Source organism: Perognathus longimembris, chromosome 11, assembly GCF_023159225.1.
Source record: "Perognathus longimembris pacificus isolate PPM17 chromosome 11, ASM2315922v1, whole genome shotgun sequence".
Lineage (NCBI taxonomy): Eukaryota > Metazoa > Chordata > Mammalia > Rodentia > Heteromyidae > Perognathus > Perognathus longimembris.
Genome location: NC_063171.1, coordinates 67,680,300 through 67,693,020, shown reverse-complemented (window position 1 = coordinate 67,693,020; position 12,721 = coordinate 67,680,300). Strand labels below are relative to the sequence as shown.

Here is a 12,721-nt window from a genome sequence, read left to right as displayed (position 1 = left end):
CTCTTATCTCCACTAAACTACCAGAAGTGGAGCTGTGGCTCAAGTAGTAGGATGCTAGCCTTGAGCAAAAGAAGCTCAGGAATAGCACCTAGGCCCTGAGTTTCAAGCCCCAGGCCAGTACCAAAAAAAGATACATTATATTTCAGCACTTTGTAAGCAGAATTAGTAAAATTAACCTACATAAACTGCAACCCAAGAAACCATAAATGGTTGAGTGCTTTATGATGAGTAATAAGTAACTTCACAGACAACCCACACAAGTCCAGAACCATGATAATCACCTCTAGTATACCTGATTCCTTCACATACTTCATTCACCTAAGCATAAACTGATTGGCTATCGTGTGATTTATTGTTAATTCGATTATCTTATGACCATGTATAAATATGTATATATTTCAAATACCTATCTTTTGAGTTTCCTACATAATATTGTTTGTGTTGTTGTTAAAAATCAGCGTCCTTCTTTGATCTTTAGAGAAAGGCCAGCTCTGAATGTGGATGTTGACATATTCTGCAACTTTTTACTACGTTACTTAACACAGTCAATAATCTCCCATTCCACGTCATTTGTCAGTCTTTAGTTAGCATTAAACTGCTCCACTTGGTCCCATTAAGTTAGGAAATACTGCACATATAACAGATGTCTTTGAAGAGTATGGCCACTGATTATTAAAAATTACCCTAAGCGTGGTTTATACTGATAGTATTTAAGTCCATTTTGTCATTATTTAAAGACATGGAAAAACAAGTATGGCACTCTTTTGTTTCTAAATTCACTGGTAAATTTTATAATGAGTGTGAACTCAAATGGTCATTTTTCTGAACCTTGGTTTGGGTGTTTTTTGGCTAGTCCTGGGGTTTGAGCTCAGGGCCTGAGCACTGTCCCTGGCTTCTTCTTGCTCAAGGCTAGCACTCTGCCACTCTGCACTCTTAACCTTTTGAGCCACAGCGCCACTTCTGGCTTTTTCTGTTTATGTGGTGCTGAGGAATCGAACCCAGAGCTTCATGCATTCTAGGCAAGCACTCCACCACTAAGCCACATTCCCAGCCCCTGAACCTTGGTTTTCATCAGCAACATAACAAGTCCTGGGGCCAGCAAGGCTCAGGCATGGATTCTTCTTGCACACTGAAAGTTCTATTTCTCTTTTTAAGGAAAAGCCTTCCTTCATTGTCCAAGGTACCAGTTTGGGATGAAGGATTAACGCCTGTTGAAACGTGCACCTCTACAATAAGAGCAGACAACAGTAAGTATTATTTTAAATCAGGATTATTTCATTCTAATGTTTGGAGTAAAACTTTTTTTTTTTTTTTTTTGGCCAGTCCTGGGTCTTGAACTCAGGGCCTGAGCACTGTCCCTGGCTTCTTTTTGCTCAAGGCTAGCACTCTGCCACCTGAGCCACAGCGCCACGTCTGGCCGTTTTCCGTAGATGTGGTGCTGGGGAATGGAACCGAGAGCTTCATGTGGAGGAGGCAAGCACTCTTGCCACTAGGCCATATTCCCAGCCCGGTAAAACTTTTTTTATGTGTGAAGAACAGAAGAATCTTTTATCCAGGGCCTCATTGCTTAATTTTCCTCTCCTTTCCTCCCCTCCCCCCAACCTCCCTTTTAAAGTTTAAGTCCAGGAGCTTAAACTCTGCCTCCTGTTCCTGTTTTTAAGTTCATATCTGGTGATCTTCCACTTGAGACAATACTTGCAGATCTAGCTCCTTTTTTTTTTTTATTTTTTTATTTTTTTTTTTTGCTGGTTAGGTGGAGATTATAGTCAAGAGACTGTAATCCAAGAGGATTTGTCTGCCCAGGCTGGCTCTGAACCATGATCCTCAGATCTCAGCCTTCAGAGTAGCTGGGGTTACAAGTGTGAGCCAGTGACACCTGGCTTGCACTTTGAAATTCTAATAAATAATGGGAACTCTTAGAATGGATTCTGCAGACCTAATTTTCCTTTGTAGAATAAAAGAATAGAGAATATTTCCAGTACATAGCTGTTCACTCAAGGATATTAAATAGGGGCAATTCATGTAGGCTTTTAACCATTTAATTGCTTTTTGTTTGTGAAGTGCTTCTTTTCAGACACCAGCTTTGCAGAGATGAGCAGAAACTTCCTAGGTGGACTCTGGGTTGATGTAGGGACACAGATACGTAGAATGTTCCCAGAGGCATCAGGTGTGCTAACTCGATGCTCTCACAACTGTTCTTGGATAGAGTTGTTTTCTGACTTAGGAGGAGCGTGCTTATTCCTCTCTGTCATATTATACCTGAGGCTTTGAGCACCAGGAGTGCATGAAGGAAAATGAATTTGTATGTGAATCTGTGCAAGCCTTCCCCTGGAAAGGCTCACAGTAGTGCAGTATATTCCTTCCTCAAGCCTAAGTAGGTCATGCTTCTCAATTTACAACGTGAAGCATTGGCTCTTATTTCTCTTGCAGACATGGCGGACATGGCTGGCGGAAGCCCTGCACTCTCCACTTCAGAAAGCCCTGTGATCTCTGACCAGGAAGTGGCACAGAAAGCAAAAGATGATGATATAGAAGCCGATGTACTAAAACAAAGTATTGACTTGCCAGAAGAAAAGCCTTCCATTTCTGATACTCCTCCAGATTCTCAAGAAATTCATGTAAAAAAATTATTTTTTTACTTCTTTGTCAGTTTGCTTTAGTTAGGTTTCAAGACATGATAGTATAAATCTTAAAGTGTACTCACTTAATTTGACTACTTAAAGAAAGTAGCAATATTTTAGTTTTCATGAAAACCAAAAGACTTTTAAAAGCAACACATTAACAGTTTTAGTTTTTGCTCATTATTTGCTCCAAGTAAAAGTTATTATTTTGTTGTAAGTAAACATACTACTACAGAAGCAAGTATAGCACTTAGAGTATTAAGGGCATATATCTGGAAGTAAGTGAATGCAGATAAACAGGATTTTCTCCTGTGCATACATGTGGGAGAAAGATAGTTACCTGGTTGTGGTTCAATTTCTGTATTCCATAAAGATTTTTCTAGTACTTGATGACTTGCTTTTCTAAAATTTTATCAAGAAGGTACTTGTGTATATGATAAATGTATTTAATATGGAAAAAACAACCCCTGTTTACAGATAATCTGGTTGTATGGGATTTGGGGAATTTATTACCTTACAAATGTTGCGAATAACTGGGCACTGGTGTTTCATGCCTGTAAATCCCAGCTTCTCAGGAGACTGAGAACTGAGGATTGTGGTCCAGAGCCAGTCAGGGCAAGAAAGTCTGTGAGACTCTTACCTCCAGTTAACTGCCAAAAAGCCAGACATGGAGCTGTGGCTCAAGTGGGTAGAGCTCTATAGCCTTGGGCAAAAACAATAACTCAAGGTCAGCTCCCGGGCCCTGCTCAGGCCCCAGAACCAGCACACACAAGAAGTGACAGTCGTCCCCACATTGACCTTCCTGAGTGTTCTCACTATGAAATAGATGGCTGAAGTCTCTATCCTTGCTTTGGGAAGCAAAAGTGTGGGTGTGGTATAAGTGGGGCCCTTCGTTCACAGGTTATTTACCCCGTCATCTTACTGAATGTTGGGGGAGTGTGGAAATGTTATTGTCTAGGTGGGTGCTAATGTTCTACCTTCTTGGTCAGGCAATCTCTCTGTTACTTTCTACCTCCTCCTTTTTCTCCCCTTCCCTTACCAAAAGGTAAATGCAAGGACCATTCCTTCTTCCACCAAACCCTTGCAGGAGAGGTACTGAACTTGAAAGCCTTAGGAATTTCATGGTTTATGCAGCCCCACCAAAGGGAAGAGGATTGAGTCTAGCCCAAGGCAGCTTATGTAGGTGACTTGTTCTTCAACCTTATGGGGTCATGCTCTATAGAAAAGTGTGGATAATAAGGTAGTTTGGGGATTGTTAAATAATTTTGTGGGTTATTTTTTTGTCTTTTTTTCTTGGGTGAAAAGAAAATAAGTCCTTAATTTAATCAAAATTCTCAGAAACAGTACTTTTTAGGATTTTGTTAATAAATACTATTTGTTTGTTTGTTTGCTAGGGAAATAATAGAATTTCTAGTTTTGTTCCAATCGTAATCTCAAAACTTTTCTGTCTAGTTATTTTGAGTGAGATCTAATTTAAATGGATATTTTATAAAGTAAATCTATTAGTATATGCCATATATCAAGCATAGTTTATGTTTTGTTTTAAAATGCACACACTAGAAATGAGATGGTCACGTGAAGCCTTTTGAGTTTCACATTACAATATATACTACTAACCACTCTCTTACCTGCTATTCATTTTAGGTGGTTGGACATGATAAGTATGCAGTTCACAATTCAGAAGAAGAGACTAGGAACTTTTCATTTCAAGAGTTGTATCCCTCAGGAACTCTTAAACTCCAGTATAATTTTGATACCATTGAGCAGCAGTTCTGTGACTTGCCTGACAATAAAGACCCTGCGGACTGTGACCTCGCCGAGGTGGACGGGGAACTCTTTGTGGCCCAGAGCAACTTCACGTTGATCTTGGAAGGGGAGGAAGGCGAGGCGGATGGGGGCGACGCTGCGGCCGCCCAGCCCACCAGGAAAGAGCAGGGGAACGAGGCGGAGCTCGAGGACCGGACTCACGCCCCCGTCCTGCCCCCTGCCTCCTCCAGCAGCGGGGACCACGGAGCCCAGACGCAGGAGACCCTGCCGTATGTGCCTGAACCAATGAAAGCAGCCATTGCAGAAAACTTACTAGATGTAATTAAAGATACAAGAAGTAAAGAGCTGATGTCAGACGCAGTGGAACCGTCCGTTCATGAAAGCCTACCTTTGATAAGCCAGAAGGCAACACGTTCCAAGTCAGCCAAACCTGCACTGGAGGCTGTTGAGGAATCCAGTCCAGGGGCCGTGAATGTCAGCCGGAGCGAGGACGTGATTTCCTCCAGAACTCGCACCAGGGGGCGGCGCGTCCAGAGCCTGGGCCCCTCCTCCGCGCCGCGGACGCCAGCTCCTGCGGCCACGCCCAAGACGCCAGGCCCCACGGCCAGGAAGAGAGCTGGGAAATCCCGAGACGCTGCCGAGGCCTCCGAGAGTACCTGTGCGCACATAACGAGGCTGTCTCAGAGCCAGGAAACCCCTCCAACCGCTCCGACCGCCCGCAGAGGAAGGAAGAAGAAAGTCCGTGTGGACACATTAGAAAGTACCGGTGCTGGGGAGGAGGAATTACAAGTTGCCCCAGGCAGGGGACCCAAAAGGTTAAAATATGAGCTGCCGGAACCTGCAACTAAAGAAACTCCTCTTCGAAAAGAAGTTAAGCATTCATCTCTTACAAAAGGCACACCGAGAAGAACAAAAAGGTCTACAGGAAATCAGCACGGGGCTGAAATGATCAACGATCTCACTGTTAATCAAGTACCGAGTCCTAGCAGAACTGTCCTGAAGCTGAGGAGAGCTACCCTGGAAGCTCCTCAGAGCCCGGGAGGGGAGCGGGAGGGAGGCGCCAGCCAGCAGCCGGCTCTCCCGGGGAGAGGGGCCACAGGGAGAGGCGGTAGTGGGCTGAGTGGGCTACAAGAGTCTGAAGGAGACCCGTCCCTCCCGGCTCTCCCAGCAGAGCTGGCCGTGGCCCCCACACCAAGGAAACGCGGGAGGCCCAGGAAAGTAAATCCAGCAGAAGACTCGGGGTCCAGGCCTGTTGGGGAAGAGACAAGTTCCAAGAAGAGAGATGTTGTTAATGTCCGGAGATCTACAAGAATCACCCCAGCTAGAAGCGCAAACTCCGCTTCAGTGCCAAGTGAGCTTGCCAAGGTGACAAGTTCTAGGAAAAGGATCACCAAGGAGCCTGAAAATGCGAGCCAGAAGCCTGCGCTCGGCTCCGCGTCCGCAGAGCACCGCGATGAAGAGACACACCAAGAGCCACCTGACGGAGGAAGCGGGCTGAGGGCCAGCTCGGCTGTTGCCAAATCTTCCCACAACACAAGGACTAGATCGAGCAAGGCCCTCTTGTCGGACCTTCCGGAGCCCACGCACCAGCCTTTATTTACTCCTGTAGCAAAGACTCCAAGGAAAGCAAAAGGTGATTTTATTTTTACTTGTATTTTTATCTCATTCAGGGTGGGCATAAAAGTTGTCTATTTAAAGGGAAGCCTTGATTTAAAATACTGATTGTTTATCTTAATAGTTTGTAGTTACAGGGGATCTTGAGATTGAGGAATTAGTCCGATTCCTGTGTGTACTTGAGATGCTAGAATTCACTTCACGTGGGTTCAGCCCCAGCCCGGTGGTCGGAAGCGCAGCAGGTGGTGTGGTTTGCTGAGATCCCCATGTTCTCTGTTCGTGGGCTCGTCCGCCTGCTGACCTGGCTTGTGGCTGAGGCGCTGGCGAGCGGCCCGAGAGGGTGGTGGGGCCTCCTGCTGAGCAAGTGCACCGAGCTGCGCCTTGGGCGCGCACACAGACAGGTGCGGGGGGGGGGGGGGGTGCTTAGAAAACGCCTAGCCGCCGGGACAGTCTGAGGAGCACTGGCTCCAGGCGCTGCTAATGGGTAGGTGCGTGGCTGGAATCCAGCAAAGCGCTTGGGGACAGTTTATAAACTGTCACCTGGATTTTGTAAAGCCTTGGCTTGAGGACGGCCAGGAGGAAAACAAGCCATTTAAACTAAACATCTGCTACATACAGTTCAGATCCGGCATTCTCATAGTCAGCATGTGAACATGTTGTAATATTCGGGCTCATTTGACCCCTCCCGAGCCCACGTCTACATTCAGTGAAGCCCCCCCCATAGTGAGTGCACACACACAGCACACCACTCAGCTTTCACCAGAGCTTTGATCATCATTGCAGTTCTGAGGAAAGTGGTTTCTATCTATGCCTCTTTTTGGGGGGGAGGGGTTCTATTATAAAGGTTGTACACAGGTTACAGTTCCATAAGTGAAGTATGAGCACATTTATTTTTTGGACAATGTCACCCCTTCCCTCACCAACCTATGCTTCTTACGAAAAAAAAAAAAAGGTTTTAGCCAATTTTGTTAAGCTGCTATATTACATAAAATTTGATCAGGAAAACATACAGCAATATGAGTGGCGGAAGACAATTGTAACATATTCTTTACTCAGGACACCAAGTACTGTGAAGCTCAAAATCCTGGGTGACTTTTGGCATAGCATAACAAACATTCTTTATCCTGCTCTTGGTCTTCTTTACATTGTTGCCTATAAAATCATTCACTATAATATCCCCTATTAGTGAAAATAGTACATCATCTAGCCCTCTAGAGAACCATTAACTGCTATTCATGTTTTCCTCTATGTCCTACCATTTGATTTGTTTAAAAAGCAGAATAAACATGGTGGACCGCACCTGTCATCCTGGTACTTCCTGGGAGAGAGGCTCAGGCAGGAAGGAAGATTCTGAGTTTGAGACCTGGTTTCATAAACACAAACTTCAGTTTGTGTATTTCTCCTCCGTCATGAGCATTTTCAGATACTCCCGTTCTTCAGAACCCTATGTACAAATGGCCTTGAAGGTTTTTTCCTTTCTAATTGTAGGGGTTTCTTGTCTATTGATAAGTCCATATACGGCATTAAATTATACCAGCATGCCACAAATTTGCTGATTGTTTTCCGACTTTATCCTGTTAATAGACACACACTTGCTATGTGGTGGGGTTAGAGGTGATAAGAAAATTGGGGTTCTGCTGGGCCGTAACCCCCCAACACTCAGAAAGCAGAGGCAAAAATTCAAGGCCAGCTTGAACTCTCTAGTAGACCCTCTCAAGAAATCGAGGCCTGGCTGGGTGCTGGTCTCAAACCTGTAACCCTAGCTACTTGGCAAGCTGGGGTTGGGGGATCACGGTTCAAGCCAGCCCGAGGAGGCAAGTCTGGAGACCCCTTTCTCATTGGAGACTGGGGTACGGGGGTGCCTGGCCATGCCAGGCAGATCGGGCAGGTGAGACCCTATTAACCAGCAGAAGCAGGTGGAGGCCCAGCATTTGAACCACAGCTCCACCCAAACCGGGAAGCGGGCTGCATGTGTACCCACAAAAAGAGCTGTCATTAGCTGAGCTCATTTAACCTTGGAGCTTCCTCTTGTTGTGTTTTTCTTTTTGTGGCAGTACTGGAATTTGAATCCAGGGCCCTGCTTTTTTGCTGGGTGTTTTGGAGATGAGTGAGCTTTTCTGCCCCAACTGACCTTGGACTGGGCCTTCTATTGTGGAGCTCAGCCTCTCGGGTAGCTAGGATTACAGATGGGAGCCACTGGTGTCCCCGCCTGCAGCTCTTCTCGAGCGTTCCTCTCGTCTGGTAGCTATTGGAACTGTGTCTTTAAAATCCACTCGGGGAGATCCAGAGGAGAGGACATGCAGAAATAGGATCCATCTTGGTCATCCTGGAGTTGGTTAACTGTAGAATCACTCGTTGCAATTTTCTTTAGTTGAAACCTGACAAACAGGTATCTGTGACATCTTCTATTTCATGAGATTTCCTCCAGTTTCCGCTTTTCAACAGCAGAGGTTGAGGGGGGCCCATTCTCTGCCTGTGGCCACCTTAGATAATGTCATTAGTCAGTGCCCCCCTTCCACACTGCAGAGGGGCCCACAGAGCTCCCCCCCCCCTCCACTACTGAGTTCCAGCCTAGGTTTTTTGAACTTAAAATGCATCCAGGCAGCCTCAGGAAAGCTTGAGGCCCGGTGAGGGGTGGACAGTACAGTAAAATGGCCCGGATATGGAGGCCAAACATTTCTACACATAGTGATTTTTGTGAGGTCCATACTCAGACTTGATATCTGAGAAGTTTTCACTGACGTCCCAGGGTGTAAAACTGCATTGAACTCTAATGTGAATATTTAAGGGTTTTATAAATTACATTCGTTTCTGCTTTATGAAACATTCTTGCTGGCCTTGAACTTTCTATGATCTTTCTCTCTTGCCCTCCCAGATTATAGGCATGTGCCACTACACTTAAACTAAGAGATTGTAATTTGTATTTTTTGAAACAGTATAACAAAAAAGCAATTCCTTCATGATTACTTTTGTTTTATAGAGCTGCTGTTTTAATCGGTGCTGTTTAATCGGTGTGGTCCCTGAGTTTCATTGTCTGTTGAAACCCGTTCTGGGTTGGGAGGCTCCTGGGATTGAACCTCAGTAGGGATTAGACCTTGGAATTTGCTAGGAAGGTGCTATGCCACTTGAGCCATGGCGCTAATGCAGTTCCTGCAAGTCCAGACCACAGTCCTTCAGGATGACAAGTGTGTACACCGCCCCCAGCCTCTTGCAGCTGGGATGGCGCCTAGAGGATTTCTCTGCCCAGACTGGGCTGGGTCTAGTCCCAAACCCAAGAGATTGGCATCTCCACTTGACCACCAAAAAGGCAGAAATAGCACCAGCCTTGAGTGGAAAAAGCAAGAGGCCCTGAGTTCAAGCCCCATTACCAACACCAAAAAAAGAAAACAAAAATTGAATCTCTTTGCAAGTAAGATTTTTTTCCTCTTGTAATGAAAATCACTATGCAAGTAAGTGTATTACAAGCCAGGCCCTCAGGGTGCGTGTGTGGAATGGGTGCTTCCCCCAGTGGCTGATGGGTGTTGGGGTTTCGTGCCTGCCGAAGGTTCTAACTTACACACACAATTCCGACTGCCATATGGAGTTTTTGTAAAAGGATTACCTGCACGTTATAAAGGTACAGATGTGATGTCTGTGTTCCCAACTTTTTCTTTAGCTCATGAAACAGAGACTTCTGCCCAGCTGAAGGAATTAGTTTCGGATTTATCTTCTCAGTTTGCCTACTCACCTCCTGCTTTGAGGACCAGGCGAAAATACACATCAAGTACACCCAAGATTGTAGATGTGCTGGTAAGGAAGGAACTGTGACTTCATTTCTTTGGGTTGTGATTTGGGTTTTGAAGTAGAATGTCCCTGGCTTCTTTTTGCTCAAGGCTAGCACTCTTCTACTTGAGCGGCTTTTTCTATAGATGTGGTGCTGAGGAATCGAACCCAGGGCTTCATGCATGCTAAGCAAGCGCTCTACCTGTAAGCCACATTCCCAGCCCTCCCTGACTTCTAGGAAGGTGTAGTTTACTTAGCTACATTCCATCGCCATCAGAATGACACCGGCATGTCAGGCGGGGCCTGTGTTCTTGGTTTGGTGTTCAGCGCGCCCTGGAGGGGATCCGGTCAGTACCGTGGCCTGGACTCCTCCCTCAGTGGGGGTTCTTCGCGGACTGAGTGTTCCTTGCTTCTGCCCATGAAGGCTAATTTAGAAACATTTACTCAGCTCTCTACTGCAAATCATTTGTATGCAAAGGCTTACACAAAAGCAACTCAACAGAAGAAATAGTGGTTTATACCTGTAAGCCAGTCTAGAGGTGAAAATTGAAGTTCAGGGCCCGCCCTGGCAAATAGCTACTTAAACTACTGGAGCAGGACTTTGGTGTGCTTGGGTGTCTCCCATGGGAGAGGCGGGCCCCCGGCCACACCGCCCAAGCTGGGAGGTGGCTCAGCAGTATAGTCAAGCATAAGTACTGAGTTAAGTTCCACGGATGGTCATTTGACACACGCGCTTTGGAGGGTGGTTTGTCTGGCTGAGTGCTGGGTGGGCGGGGTGTGGGGACGGCCCTCCTGTCCTCGCCCGGGGGCCCCTGCACCCACTAGTATCTGTGTTCTGAGTGGTTTCTGGGAGAGGTGGGGCTGGTCCCTGCACGAGGGGCAACGGGAGGGACAAGAAGACCTGGAGGAGGAGGAACAGAGGTGGCTACGGTCTGTTACAAGTCAGGGGGGCTTGCTACTGGCTGCGTGTGGTTCCACTCGCCTGCTGTTTGCTTTTGTGCTGGTTCTGGGGCGCAAGCTCAGGGTCTGGGCGCTGTCCCTGAGCTGCTTGGCTCGAGGCTAGCTCTCTACCACTGGAGGCCAATTAGCATTTGGCCTTAACTCGGGATCCAGCTTTTGAATTTATCTTGAAAATGCTTAAGCTTTGCCCTTTTTCAACCCACAGGAAGATGACACGAAATCAGTGGAAGTTGTAGAAGAGCAAAAAGTGAAGCGAGCCAGGACTGTGAAGAGCAAGCAGGCAAACAAGTAAGTGTCGCTGCTGGGCCTGCCGTGCGGGTCACAGGCCCCTCCATGGGAGGTGGAGCCCATGAGAGGGGCGGGGAGGCCCGTCCATGCTGCCCCCCCTTGTGCTAGGCCACCTGAGCCACACCCCGAGCCTTGGATGGCTTAGTGCCCTGGGCGTAGAGGTGCAGGGCAGTGCGGGGACAGGTGAGTGACCTTTTACATCCCGCAGTTCCTTCCTGCTGTGGGCAGTGCGGGCCGCGCTGCAGATTGGGCACTTGGTGGTGTTGTCTTTGTGCTTCGCACGAACCGGGAAGCCGCTCCTCTTCACTGCAGAGTGGCTTTGCGTGTGTGCGGGAACTGCCGCGTGTGTGCCAGCTGCCCTGTCAGCGTCTGTGGGGCCTGGGGAGGCTCTGGCCCGGGACGGGGGACGATGAATGGGCAGGACTTGGCCCATCCTTGCCACCTGGCAGTGTTCTGTCTGCACGGGGAATCTTAGCAGGAAATGGAGCGAGGGCTCCTGGGGCCACACCTCACTCCCCCACCACCCGTCCCTGTCAGAAGGTTGCTGTTCATGCTCCACTGTATCTTTTTTTCAGAAACAAGGGAAGAAAAAGGTCTTGGTCTCCTCCTCCAGTGGAGATTAAGCTGATTTCCCCCTTGGCGAGTCCAGCCGGGGAAGCAAAGAGCAACGCCCGCAAGCCTGCGGCCGCGGCAGGGAAAGCCCTCGGGAGGGGCAGGAAGAAGCCGGCTTCCTTCCCAAAGCAGATTTTACGCAGGAAAATGCTATAAGTTTTTCTACGATTTTAACGTACACCCATTTATAAAGTCCTCAGAATTGTGTGGATTAAAGTGATCTAATTTGGAAAATAATTTATATAAATTATTGTAAATTTTTGTAAACAGAAAGTCTTCAATAAGTAAAGTAGCTCCATATGGAGTGTGATTCTTTTAGTCTAGGCATTTTTCTATTTTATATTAAGTCTTCATACATTTATATAATATGTGAATACAGCTTATTGGAATGTTTAATAAACTACTGTAAATTATACAATTTGTGTGTGTTAGATTTTTGAAATGAAATTGTTTTAATGATTTTATATGCTAGTAGTCATTTGTCCCATTTTCTCTATCATTGAAGTATTAGACCAATCTTAAAATGAGGATGATTGAACTATTGACTTATTTTTAAAAATTATTTTATAATTTATGCACTTTGATTCTGTGATTAAGATTTCTAACCATCATGTATTTTTACTGGTTGGTTTTGCCTGTTACTATGTTGACATTGAATTGTGGGCATGTAATTTTGGCGCCTTTTTTGTAGTTTCACAAGTTTTGTGTAATCTACCTCAAAAGTAATGCATTGATTTTACTGTAATGTTGGCATTTCTTATTCAGTGAGCTTAAAGACTATTTATCTCTATAGTCTCTTCAGTCAGAGACTAATTATCCAGGTTAGATTGACCGGTTCACTGCTTATTAGCAAAATCATGACAGGATTTGAGAAACATAAAATAAATCTGTTGCGTGCCTAATATCAGGAAGAGCAGTCTGGACACCTTGACCAAGTTGTTCTGGGAAGGAACTGACTGGTGAGCGAATCATGGAAGTTAGAGCCACACGCCTGGCGGGAGGTCCCGACCCTCTGTGTGGGCGGTGGAAACTCATCAATAAGTAAGTGTAAGTTAAAACTAGTAACTGATCGTGTCAGATGGATGGACCATTAATAA

The 12,721-nt window shown here is 46.2% G+C and overlaps 1 protein-coding gene across 2 annotated transcripts in view; it reads left to right on the top strand.

Annotated features, from left to right (window-relative positions):
* The window catches only part of Ahctf1 (AT-hook containing transcription factor 1), a 54,407-nt gene extending 41,800 nt beyond the window's left edge, over window positions 1-12,607 (top strand). For both annotated transcript variants that reach the window (XM_048357514.1, XM_048357513.1), the window contains 6 exons: window positions 1,156-1,247; window positions 2,431-2,618; window positions 4,266-6,021; window positions 9,658-9,791; window positions 10,930-11,012; window positions 11,588-12,607. In XM_048357514.1, coding sequence (XP_048213471.1) covers window positions 1,156-1,247; window positions 2,431-2,618; window positions 4,266-6,021; window positions 9,658-9,791; window positions 10,930-11,012; window positions 11,588-11,780 — 2,446 coding nt within the window. In that variant the 3' untranslated portion in view covers window positions 11,781-12,607. The remainder of the gene's footprint in view (window positions 1-1,155; window positions 1,248-2,430; window positions 2,619-4,265; window positions 6,022-9,657; window positions 9,792-10,929; window positions 11,013-11,587) is intronic.
* Window positions 12,608-12,721: the final 114 nt, after the last annotated feature.